Below are 13,188 nucleotides of genomic sequence, written 5' to 3'. Positions count from 1 at the left end.
TAGCAATTCTGTGTAACAGTGATTTTGCCTCTTGTGATACTGTGTTTCTTTGCTTTTTTATTTATAGTGATAGATTCCTGTGGCCTTTTAAATGACTGAATAATGATTGAAATGGATCCAAAATAATGACTACTCTACTAAAGCAGTAGAAGACTCTTCATATCACCTTCCAGCTCAGTTCAGTCTTCAGGAAGAGGCAGAACAAGTGAAATAGAGAAAACTGAAGAAAAGAAAACCTCACTTTGGAACTGTTTTACTTCTTAACTTCTTTCTTTCTATTTGTTTTAATTTTGCTGTGAATTTAAATAGTGAAGACCAAAGAAATAGAAAATACATCTGGGAGCTTTATATAACCCAAAAAATTTGCCTTGAAAGCTGCTGTTCTTTGGAGGAAAACATATATTAAATTCCTGTCTGATTAAAAACAAGATTTCTTATGTCCTTAGATTTTGAAGAATAAAACATATAAATATATATCTGCACACCTTCTAGCAGCTCTGTAGGAATAATGAGATTTGTAAATTAAGGGCTTTGTTATGTGGATGTTTTGCCACTGAAATTGACTGCTCAGAAGATCTTTTATAGCTCTTTAATGTTATATTCTTGATCTGTTGCTTTGATGGCATTATTTGCCCACACAGCAGTTCACCTGTGTTTCCAGCTATGACCTGGTTATGAACAGTGTTTGCACTCAATGTGCAAATGTCCATGTATTATCTATTTAAGCAACATCATAGTGCCATCACTCAAGGAAGTTGAATGAGGTGAATATAGACATAGCTCTTTCCCCTTCCCCTATTTTTTAAATGTAACAAATACTTTTTATGTTCCCCTTCCCCTTCCCCTTTCCCCTTCCCCTTTTTGGAAACGTGTCAGGAACTAGATAGTTAAGATGAACAATTGAGGGGACTTGAAAGAGTGATACATACAGAGCCTGGCTTCCTTGTGCTTTATCACAAGGCGTGCTGCTGGCCAGCCTATTTAAGCACCCTTTTAACAAGAGAACCTCGTGGGAAATCCAGCTGGCAGACTCAAGGAGTTCGGGAAACAGGACCACAGAGGTTACACTCTGGGGTAAATATTCTCCTATCTCTAACTTTGGAAGAAGGCTGTATGTATATGTATTATGGAAAATAGCTACTGTTTTCTGGTCTATTTAATTTTGGAGCACTTTAGTGGGGTGGTGTGGAGACACAGTGGATCTCCTAGGAAAACTGATGCTAGTGGGTATTTGAGGGAATTAATGTGAATAAAACAACTCTTGAGAGATTGTTATCTTCCTTCTCTAGGAAGATCTTTTCTGCTTTTGCCACAAGTTACCAGAGTACCTGAAGCAGGTTAATCTCTTTTCATAAGTACCAGTAGTATTAAGTAGGTGTTTATTCTTAAGGTTCTTCTGTTAAAACTCAAGAATTCATTAGTTTTCATATAACCTTCCAGGTCTCTGTCAAATTTTTCTGTTTGTGTTTTTCATAGTCATTATTCATGGGCTGTTGCTTTTGTTTAGAACTTTGAGGTTATAGAGTCTGATAAGTAGTCTTAGAGAGACTCAGAGATGGCAGGTCTTTCTGTAAAGAGGGGAGCTTAGAGTAATCACAGACTCTTTTGTACATTGGTAGCAGGTTCTTGCAAGTATAAGTGAGTGGAGTTTTCTCATTTTCAGATCCTGGCCATGAGGTTGGATGCCTCACCTTGCTGAAAAGAGACACTGGACCTAAATGGCGCAGCATGACTTTGTTCCTGCTTGGCTAAATTTCTCAACACCACAGTCAGCTAAGGTACTGTTCTTCATTCCTTTAGTAACCTTCCAAATATCAGTTCTTTTTATCCCCAACTTATTGATGGCCTCTGTTTTGCAGTCTAGGTGTTTTTGTGTATTCAACCTTGCCTGAGGGTTTAAAGTATGTTTTCATAGACTTACTACATTTCTTTTAATAGGATATAAATAATTAGGCAGTCTAAGTCATTGTGGGCCCTGCCATTGCCAAGTATCTCCCCTTCCCCTTATTTCATTATATGCTAAGCTTTTCTCATGTGGCACACTTAAGACTTCCTGGATTAGAGGCGCCTGGGTGGCTCAGTTGGTTAAGTGTCTGCCTTCGGCTCAGGTCATGATCTCGGGGTCCTGGGACCGAGCCCCATGTAGGACTCCCTGCTCAGCAGGGAGTCTCCTTCTCCCTCTGCCTCTTCCCCCACTCTCCACACCCCACTCATGCTTGTTCTCGCTCGCTCTCAAATAAATAAATAAAATCTTTATTTAAAAAAAGATTTACCAGGGTGCCTGGGTGGCTCAGTTGTTAAGCGTCTGCCTTCGGCTCAGGTCATGATCCCAGGGTCCTGGGATCGAGCCCCGCATCGGGCTCCCTGCTCAGCGGGAAGCCTGCTTCTCCCTCTCCCACTCCCTCTGCTTGTGTTCCCTCTTTCACTGTCTCTCTCTGTCAAATAAAATCTTAAAAAAAAAAAAAAAGATTTAGTGGATTAACTGCACTACACTTTGGAATTAAAACATACCTGCTAACCTATTACTTAGGTATAGAGGGGCAGAGGTAAAGGGGAAATGGTTTTTTGGGGAAATGGACCCTTGGGGTAAGTGCACATTTGTCTGTAGTAGTAGATGAGGACGAAAAGGGAGAGACATTGACTACTACATGGATCTCAGATTAAATACTAGAAATTTATGTTTTAGGGGTAATAATCTATGTAATGATTTCAGGGGGAAAATGAATGTTGCATTAGGAATAAAGACAAGTGAAAACAACCAGTTCATATAGAGTGAAGTAGCCCTAGTCACAGTACAGAAGAATGGCCTCAATTAGTGGGGCACCTGGGTGGCTTAGTTGGTTAAGCATCTGCCTGTGGCTTGGGTAGTGATCCCAGCGTTCTGGGATCAAGCCTCACTCGGGTGCCTGCCTCTCCCCCTGCTTGTGCTCTCTCTCTCTCAAATAAATAAAATCTTTAAAAAAAAAAAAAAAAGAACAGCCTCAGTTACTGATAAAGGAAACCTTTGGGAAGCTAATAAACTTGAAAATGATTCCCATTTTGCCAACTAATAAGAGGAGGGACACAGTTGATATGTAATCTCAAAAAAAAAAGGGCCTATCTTCCCTATTTTTTAAAATATTTTATTTATTATTTTACAGAGAGAATACAAGTGGGGGAGAGGTGGGGGGAGAGAGAGGGAATCCCAAGCACACCCCACACAGGGCTCAATCCCAGAACCTTGAGATCATGACTCAAGCTGAAATCAAGAGTTGGACACTTAACCGACTGAGCCACCCAGGCGCCTTCCCCTGTTTTTTGTTTTGTTTTGTTTTGTTGTGTTTTGTTTTTAAGACTGTATTTATTTACTTCAGAGAGAGAGAGTTGCCCGCGCTTGAAAGTGATGGGGAGGGGCAGAGGGCGAGGGAAAGAGAGAATCTCAAACGCAGGGCTCTATCTCACAACCCTGAGATCACCACCCAAGAAGTCAAAATCAGGAGTCAGACACCCAGCTGACTGAGCCACCCAGGCGCCCTTTCCCTATTTTTAAACGTGAATTTTGGGGCAGATGTTCCTGATCTATCTAAACCCACAACCTTTTGCTCTAAACTTCATTTTCAATTGCCCTTTTGAAATTCCCAGGATCTCGTAATTGACATAATCTGACCCAAAACTTGGGGACGGTAGACCTGAGGGATTAGGTGTGGGATCCAGGAAAGCATTTAAAAGTATGTAGATCTTATTATCTGCAAAGAATAATCTAGCACAGTGAAGTAAGTATAAAGAATTGGGAAGGGCACCTGGGTGGCTCAGTTGGTTAAGCGACTGCCTTCGGCTCAGGTCATGATCCTGGAGTCCCGGGATCGAGTCCCACATCGGGCTCCCTGCTCAGCAGGGAGTTTGCTTCTCCCTCTGACCCGCTTCCCTCTCGTGCTCTCTATCTCTCATTCTCTCTCTCAAATAAATAAATAAAATCTTTAAAAAAATAAAAAAAAAATAAAAAAAAATAAAGAATTGGGAAATGAGATTTCACTATTTCCAGTAAAGTTGCAGTAAACAAAGTTCTGCAGTGTTGGGATAAGTAAGGGTAGACATAAAGCAATGAGAGCAAAGAATAGAGAATTCAAAAATAGTCCTATATATACAGTCAGTCGATTTTTGACTAAAGTTCCAAGGTAATTTAATGCAGAAGTGATAGTCTTTTTAGCAAATGGTTCTAGAACTGGATATATATATGTATTATGTATATATATGTGTATGTGTGGGAAGTGAGAACTTTGACTTCAACCTTAACTTCATATCACACACAAATAAACCTGAAGTGGTTCATAACCTAAATTAAAGAGCTAAAAACTATAGAACTGAGAAAATAGATGTAAAGATGTCTATGCCCCAACCTGTAGTTTTCCTCTACCCCTTTGTCAGATATATCCATATTTTTTACAGCCTTTTATTTTAGACTTTGGTCTCTTATTTGAAACTAAAGAATGCTCTAAAAAATAATAAAATAAAATAAAATAATTTAATAAAAAGAATGTTCTAGAGGGGCGCCTGGGTGGCTCAGTTGTTAGGCATCTGCCTTCAGCTTGGGTCATGATCCCAGGGTCGTGGGATGGAGCCCTGCATCGGGCTCCCTCCTCCGCGGGAAGCCTGCTTCTCCCTCTCCCACTCCCCCTGCTTGTGTTCCGTCTCTGGCTGTGTCTCTCTCTGTCAAATAAATAGAATCTTAAAAAAAAAAAAAATGTTCTAGAATAAAATTATTTGGAAAAGGGAGGGGAATGAAAGTTCATCTGTGACTGTGTTTCTCAAACTGCTTCCTTTTCATTGTATAATAAGACTTAGTTCTCCCTGACCTCTTTCCTCATGTGTAAATGAGTAAAATGAAGCTGATGCCAAATATAGTACTGTTATGAATATTAAGTAATGTTTAGAAGTAAGTTTTTTATAAAACTATAAAAACCGTGTAGTTGTTAATGACCAAAGTGTTGTGGTATTTAAACCATTTATTTCGGGTGCCTGGGTGGCTCAGTTGGTTAAGCGACTGCCTTCGGCTCAGGTCATGATCCAGGAGTCCCTGGATCGAGTCCCGCATCGGGCTCCCTGCTCGGCAGAGAGTCTGCTTCTCCCTCTGACCCTCCCCCATCTCATGTGCGCTCTCTCTCTCTCTCTCTCTTTCATTCTCTCTGTCTCAAATAAATAAATAAATAAAAATCTTTAAAAAAAAAAAAAAAAAAAATAAACCATTTATTTCTCCCCGGTTCCACAATAATTTACAGAAGTAATAAAGCTGTTAGAATTTTTTTTAACTAGGCATCTTGCTTTTCCTTTCCTCTTACAAGGTTAACTTAATATCTTTAAGTGTAAAGTTTGAGGGCTTATTTTAATGGATATCGACAGGGTTTTTTTTTCCACCCTCTCTCGTGCAAATAATTAAAGTAGCTGCCTTTTCTCCCCTTCTGGGATGCAGAAAATGAGTTAATGAGTGAATATGTAACCTAGGTCTACGACCATACCACCCTGAACCACCCTGAACGTGCCCAATCTTGTCTGAATATGTAACCTAGGACTTCTCTAACTTAGAGGCCTGTAATACCCTTATTATGGCCCATATGCTCATAGTGGGGGTTTCTTCCACCTTTATTACTTGTTTTCTAAAAGGCTGATGCAAAACCTAAGATACTGAGATTGATATCTTTTTAATTGGTTTGCTTCTCTATACTTGATCATCTTAGTCACCTACAGCCACATTCGAAAAACACGGAGAGCACCTACCCCGAGGAGATCGTAGATTTGGAGTAAGCCGTCGTCGACATAATTCCTCTGATGGCTTTTTTAACAATGGACCTCTTCGAACTACAGGAGGTGAGCCATGCCCCACTTCCATGACTATATTTAAGCTACTCAGTTAGGACAAGCCCACATAGGGGGTGCATGTCCATAATCTTGATATGCTGTTGTGTTTTTGTTTTTGTTTTTAGATTTTATTTATTTATTTGAGAGAGAGAGCATGAGAGGGGGCAGGGTCAGAGGGAGAAGCAGACTCCCTGCTGAGCAGGGAGTCCGATGCGGGACTCGGTCCTGGGACTGCAGGATCATGGCCTGAGCCAAAGGCAGTCGCTTAACCAACTGAGCCACCCAGGTGCCCCAGATAGCTGTTTTTTAAACACGCTTCTCAGTTAAATCTTCCAGTTGTCATTATTCAGTTACGTTGGCTTTCTAACATTCTTGTGTTCTCATGTGTCATTTATTCAGTTGAAGATCTCATCTAGAAATTACATTAAAAGAAAAAGATAATTTTGTGGGCTTAATCTTTTATTTTAAAAGGTCCCCTGAAGGGCTTTTGGTAGTACTGTAAATCAGATCGGAAGCAAAAATCTAATGTGTTACTTGTCCTTACTATCCTAGATTCCTGGCACCAGCCCTCCCTGTTCCGCCATGATTCTGTGGACTCTGGTGTCTCTAAGGGAGCATATGCTGGAATCACAGGGAACCTATCTGGTTGGCATGGCTCTTCCCGAGGTCATGATGGCATGAGCCAGCGTAGTGGGGGTGGCACAGGGAACCATCGCCACTGGAATGGCAGCTTCCACTCCCGGAAAGGCTGTGCCTTTCAAGAAAAGCCACCTACGGAGATTAGGGAAGAAAAGAAAGAAGACAAGGTGGAAAAATTACAATTTGAGGAAGAAGACTTTGTAAGTATGAAGGTTTAAATGTGTGGTTAAAACCTAACAAATAATGCCGTAAATAGAAGACCTTGTTAATAAGGAGAGGTTTGAAGAAATTACTAAAAAGGAAGTCCCTAAGTTTAGATTTTTACTGTTTTTAGAGGGAAAAGTTGATTGTATGAAGATAATGACCAAAATTCCTATGTAACTTTTAGCAAATCTTCATGTTTTTCATCTTTATGCTTTTGAAACGTCTAAAAAAATTCTTAATTTCCTTTAAGCTTTATAAGGTTCAACATTCAAAATTTGATACTCAAATTATATAAAAATGTGGTCTTGCATGTTGAATTGTCTTTCTCCAACTATCATAAGAGGTTTTTTTCTCTTCATTTTTCCCTCTTATAGAAAATAATTGTGATGTTATAAATATGCAGTTGGGAGTATTTAAGTTGTTGGGAGTATTTAAGTTAACTAAAACTTTGCCGTTGTGTATTGAATTATATGCCTTTTGGCTTCTCAACCTAAAGTAGAGTTTTTAGTTCACCTTAAAAAAAGTTTACTGTATTTAACAAACATATCCAAGTTATTATCATTTTAATATGTAATTGATATCTTTAAATTAATAGTTTGCATTATTTTTGGTACTAGATCTTGCAGATCCTTTGTGTATTCTAGACTTGTTTGTAGCATAATCTCAGTATAAATTAGCCACTTTCTGAGTGCTCAACAACTACATATAGCTAGTGGCTACTAGTGCAGCTCTAGTTATTTTTAAAAGTAGCGCATTAAATTAGCCAATCATTTCTGTGATGGCCATTTTAATATATTAATGAAGCCAACTGAATAAGAGTCAAATTGAGGCATCAGCTCCTCTTAAGTCTAGCAAATGTTCTGGGATCCTTTAAATGTAATGTGAATTCCTAACCCCCGAGCACCTATCCTTCAAAATTTTTTTAGTGGAAAGGTTTATACTGCCCCGACATACTGAATATTGTCCAGAATGTTCTAAATATGCAGTGGTCCAGAAATTATGACACTAAATTATAACTTTCATTATTTATTCAATAAACTTAGCACATTTAAGAAAGACCAGTGGGAATAATTAACAAAATCTGTGTTGCTCATCACGCTTTGGGAACTTGGTTAAAATCCTTGATCAAACCAGCAACAACAAAAAAGTTTAATTGTACTCCTAGGAGTTTCTTTTTGTATTTTATTCCATCTAAGTAAATTAACCCACGGTAATGATAATTTATATATGATATGAATGTTTATCTAAAAGTATATTTTGCATTGTGACCAAAGCCAGCTGAGCATATAGTAAAGTTTATTTGGGTCTCTTTATTAGTTTTGGTTTCTTATGTGCTTTGGTAAAAAAGAGATTGTAGCAAACAAGAAGTAGTGTTGGGTAAAGTGGAAGGTGCTTTTTTTTTTTTTAAGAGTGCCTTTTGAATAGGTTCTATACTACTGATTGGCAGAATTTTATAAGAAGGCCCATTATCAGTTCTGTGGCATTCCCAGTGGGAAATAAATCGACAACAGAAAGAAAAATGTGAAAGTAGCACTATCTATGCCTGCTGAGTGATTTAAGTGAAAGTTTGCTGTCAGTTAAACCTGAACCAGGTCGATAAGGGCAAATTAATACTGCATTTATGTTTTAAAGTATCTTAAGTGTCCATAAAAGTATGTACATGAAAGGAGAAAAATGGTCGGGTATGCACTTCATCAAATTAAAGCTTCCCTAATCCTGCTCTCTTCACTTCCCCCAGAGGTAATCGCCATCTTGACTTCAGTGCTTTATCATGTTTTTGGTAAACTTTTATTACATGTATGTATGCATAAACAATCTATAATATATCATTTTCCTTGATTTTTATGTTTATATGGATAATATTGTAGTTCTCTTTTATTTGCTTAAAATTGTTTTGAGATTTATCTGTATTTGATACATAAGGCTATAGACCAGTGGTTCTCAACCAGGAGCAAATTTGGCCCCCCCACACATTTGGCAATATCTAGGGAAGTTTTAGTTGTCACAGCTGGAGATAGTGCTATTGACATCTAGTATCTGGAGATCAGGGGTGTTGCTAAACATCGTACAATGCACAGGACAGCCCCATAACAAAGAATTACCTAGCCCCCAATGGCAGGATTACCATGATTGAGAAACCTTGCGTTAAATCTTTTTCACTATTACATGATATTCTATTGTGTGAATATACTGCATTCATTTATCCATTTTCCTGTTGACAGACATTTAGGTTGTAAAAGATCATGGTTTGGAGGACAAATCTAAAGGATTGGAACTGAGGTAACTAGAGAAGGAAGAGTCAAAAATTTCTATTTTGATTTAAAGCAAATTGATGAATAATAAGTAATTTGAAAAGGAAAAACGGGCGCCTGGGTGGCACAGTTGGTTAAGCGACTGCCTTCAGCTCGGGTCATGATCCTGGAGTCGCAGGATCGAGTCCCACATCGGGCTCCCTGCTCGGCGGGGAGTCTGCTTCTCCTTCTGACCCTCCCCCTCTCATGTGCTCTCTCTCTCTCTCTCTCATTCTCGCTCTCTCAAATAAATAAATAAAATCTTAAAAAAAAAAGAAAAGGAAAAACAGGAGCATAATTGAAGGGAGAAAATAACGAATTCTTCGTATCCAAAGGATGGGTGAGATCTAGAGATGTGCTTACAGAAATAAAAATAATAGTTGAGGTTGCTGGACAGATAAGAATCACCTAAGGAGAGTGATATATTCAGAGAGGGGGCTAGAACCTGTGGAAATAGCAGTAAGGAGGCTGGGAAATGGTTGAAGAAGAAAGGGGTATGTGAAGAAAGAGTAGTTAACCAAAAAATAGCAAAATCAAGATATTTTGGGGACAAATCATTTACAGTGAATTTTCTATATTTTCTATACAGTGTATAATTAGAAAGTTGTTTTCTGTTTTAAAATGGTATTAGTTTGATGTAATGAACAGTCTTATAGTTATCTTGGACAAGTTAAACAGTCCTAATTTTTACATAGATAGTAATGTTTACCTTGCAGTGTTACAGTAAAGGATAAAGATCACCTAGGTTGAAATTAACTGGGGGCATCTATCTGGCTCAGTTGGTAGAGCCATGTGAGTCATCTCAGGGTCATGAGTTCAAGCCCCACATTGGGTGTAGAATTTACTTTTTAAAAATTCAGTTGTATTTTTAGGTGCCAGCAGTAAGCAGTCGGTAAATGAAGTTTTATAAAATGCTTTTAGTGAAGCCAAAAAACCTTTTAAAACTGTTTAGGAGTAAAATGTGTAGGAATAAATTTAACCAAAGATGTGAAAGACCTCTATACTGATCCATAAGATATTGCCAAGAGAAATTAAAAATCTAAATAAAAGATACCATTGTGAATGGGAGGCTTTGAATTAGAATGACTCAACATGGTTAGGACATCAGTTCTACACAACACCAACCAGCATGTGTTCTTATAGAAATGGACTGGGTTATTCTAAAATTTTTATTGAAATACAAAGACCGTAGAATACCCAAAGTGATCTTAAAAAAGAACAGAGTTGGAGGACTTATACTACCTAACTTGAAGACTTAGTACAAAACTGTAATAATAATCAAGATGTTACATTATTATAAGGATAAACTAATAGTGGAGCAGAATAGAGAGTTCAGAAATAAACCTACAGGGCGCCTGGGTGGCTCAGATGGTTAAGCATCTGCCTTCGGCTCAGGTCATGATCCCGAGGTCCTGGGATCGAGTCCCGCATCGGGCTCCCTGCTCCTTGGGAGCCTGCTTCTCCCTCTGCTTCTCTCTCTCTCTCTCTCTCTCTCCCCCCCCCCCGTCTCTCATGAATAAATAAATAAAAAATCTTTAAAAAAAAAAAAAAGAAAGAAACCTACATTTATATAGTCATTTGATTTTCAAAAGATAACTAAAGCAGACCAATAGAGAAATATGTTTTTAACAAATGGTACTAGAATAACTGTGTGTGTATATAGAGATAATGAGAGTATATATATATATCTATCCTCTCCCCCTACCTCATAGCATACCAAAAAAAAAAATGAATTTGAGAGGAATTATAGACCCAAATGTAAGGCCTAAAACTATAAAGCTTCTAGAAGAAAATTTGGGGGAATGTCTTTATGGCTTAGAGGATAGAAAAAGATTTCTTTGGACACAGTAATAACCTTACAGGAAAACATTGATAAATTGGATTTCATCAAAATTTAAAACACCTGCTTATCTCACAGACTCAAAGAAAATAGTGAAAAGGTTTATAAAGCATATATGTGAGGGGCAATTGGGTGGCTCAGTCAGTTAAGCGTCTGCCTTCGACACAGGTCATGATCCCAGGATCCTGGGATGGAGCCCCGCATCGGGCTCCTTGCTCAGCGGGGAGTCTGCTGCTTCCTCTCCCCCTGTCTCTCCCCTCTGCTCCTGCCCATACTCTCTCTCTCTCTCTCAGATAAATAAGTAAAATCTTTTTTTTTTTTAAGATTTTATTTATTTGACAGACAGCGAGAGAGGGAACACAAGCAGGGGGAGTGGGAGAGGGAGAGGCAGGCTTCCCGCCGAGCAGGGAACCCAATACGGGGCTCAATCCCAGGACCCCAGGACCATGACTTGAGCTGAAGGCAGACGCTTAATGACTGAGCCACCCAGGCACCCCATAAATAAAATCTTTTAAAAAAAGAAAATATATATATATGTGTATATATATATATATATATATAAAGCATATATGTGAAAAGAGATTTGTATCCATAATATAAATAACTCCTAGAACTCAATAATAAAAAAACAAACTGAATATATATTTTTCATTTCTTTCTTTCTTTTTGAGAAAGAGAAGCGAGTGAGGGGTTTGCAGAGGGAGAGCAAGAGAGAGAATCTTAAGTAGGCTCCACGCCCAGTGCTGAGCTGTTGAAACTCGGGGGCTGAATCTCAAATCCCTGAGATTAGGACCTGAGCTGAAATCAGGAGTCAGACACTTAACCAACTGCGCCACCTAGGCACCCCTCTTTTTTTTTTAAGTTTATTTATTTAGGGTGCTCGGGTGGTACAGTCGGTTGAGCATGGGACTCTTGGTTCCAGCTTGGGTTGTGATCTCAGGGTCATGAGATGGAGCCCCACGTTGGGCTCTGCGCTGAGTGAAGAGTCTGCTTTGAACTCTCTCTCCCTCTCTGGGCCTCACCACCCCCACGCCACCCCCGGACTCCCACACACACACTTTTTCTAAAAAAAAAAAAAATAAATCTTAAAGTTTATTTAAGTAATTTCTACACCCATTGTGGGGCTCAAACAACCCTGAGATCAAATTGCATGTTCTTCCAGCTGAGCCAGCCAGGTACCCCAACAACTCAGTATTTTTTCTTTTTTTAAGATTTTATTTATTTGGCAAAGAGATAAAGAGCACAAGTAGGCAGAGAGGCAGGCAGAGGGAGAAGCAGGCCCTCCAGTGAGCAGGGAGCCTGATGCAGGACTCGATTCCAGGACCCTGGGATCATGACCTGAGCCAAAGGCAGTCGCTTAACCAACTAAGCCACCCGGGCGCCCCCAACAACTCAGTATTTTTAAAAATGAGCAAGATTTGAACAGATTCTTCACAATGAAAGTTACACAAATGGCCAGTAGTCACATGAAAAAAGATCAGTGTCATTAGTCACAAGGGAAATGTGGAAATTCAGATTATGAGATAACTGCTACCCATTCACCAGAATGGCTAAAATATATAAGTCTGAAAACACTAATTTGGTGACATTTTCGAGCATTTGGAACTCTCATATATTGTAGGAACATGAAGTAGTACAACCATTTTGGGAAAAGGTGTGTGGCAAATTTTTGTATAAACTAAACGTAAACCTGTCCTGTGACCCAGCACTTCTAGATATTTACTCAAGAGAAACAAAGGTATATGGGCATTTATTACAATTTTATTCATAAAAGCCCCAAACTGGAAACAGTTTAAATGTCTTTTGACACAAGAACAGAAAACTTGTGGGTATAATAATGAAATGGACTACATAAATTCATTAATAAAGAGTGACTAATAAAACAACACAGTGAATTTCAGGGAAGCCTTACGCAAAATGGTGCATACTGTCTGATTTTGTTTGTGTGCTATCCTAGAATAAGCAAATAATCTATGGTGGGAAAGAAAGAGCAGTGCTTGCCTATGTGGAGTGGGGATTGTCTGGGAAAGGACATGAGGGAACTTTCTGGTTGTGGTAGGTAATTTTTGTTTTTAGAGAGGTTGAAGAGTTATAAACATTTTTCAAAACTCAGGGAATGGTATAGTTAGTATATGTGCATATCATTTTATGTAAATGTTATTTTATTAAAAAATAGGTTAACATCACCAGTCATGGTGGAAATTGATAAAATAAACCTCCTGATGTGATACACTGAGGATGCAACCTCACTTCTGTAAATTCCTTCCAGCAATGCATAGCCTGAATCTACCCATGAGAAAATATCATACAAACTCAAGTTGAAGTTTCTACTATAAAGAATTATAAAAGATTCTACAAAAGAACTAGCCTCTACTCTTTAAA

At 38.7% G+C, this 13,188-nt stretch overlaps 1 protein-coding gene across 2 annotated transcripts in view; it reads left to right on the top strand.

The window, feature by feature from the left end:
- The window catches only part of GPBP1L1 (GC-rich promoter binding protein 1 like 1), a 59,153-nt gene that overhangs the window by 25,018 nt on the left and 20,947 nt on the right, over window positions 1-13,188 (top strand). For both annotated transcript variants that reach the window (XM_027604651.2, XM_027604643.2), the window contains exons 2-5: window positions 68-1,074; window positions 1,664-1,778; window positions 5,712-5,841; window positions 6,385-6,671. In XM_027604651.2, coding sequence (XP_027460452.1) covers window positions 1,719-1,778; window positions 5,712-5,841; window positions 6,385-6,671 — 477 coding nt within the window. In that variant the 5' untranslated portion in view covers window positions 68-1,074; window positions 1,664-1,718. The remainder of the gene's footprint in view (window positions 1-67; window positions 1,075-1,663; window positions 1,779-5,711; window positions 5,842-6,384; window positions 6,672-13,188) is intronic.

Source organism: Zalophus californianus, chromosome 4 (assembly GCF_009762305.2).
Source record: "Zalophus californianus isolate mZalCal1 chromosome 4, mZalCal1.pri.v2, whole genome shotgun sequence".
Classification (NCBI taxonomy): domain Eukaryota; kingdom Metazoa; phylum Chordata; class Mammalia; order Carnivora; family Otariidae; genus Zalophus; species Zalophus californianus.
Note: the sequence above shows the minus strand (reverse complement) of the source record. Positions and strands in the feature narration are given on the sequence as shown.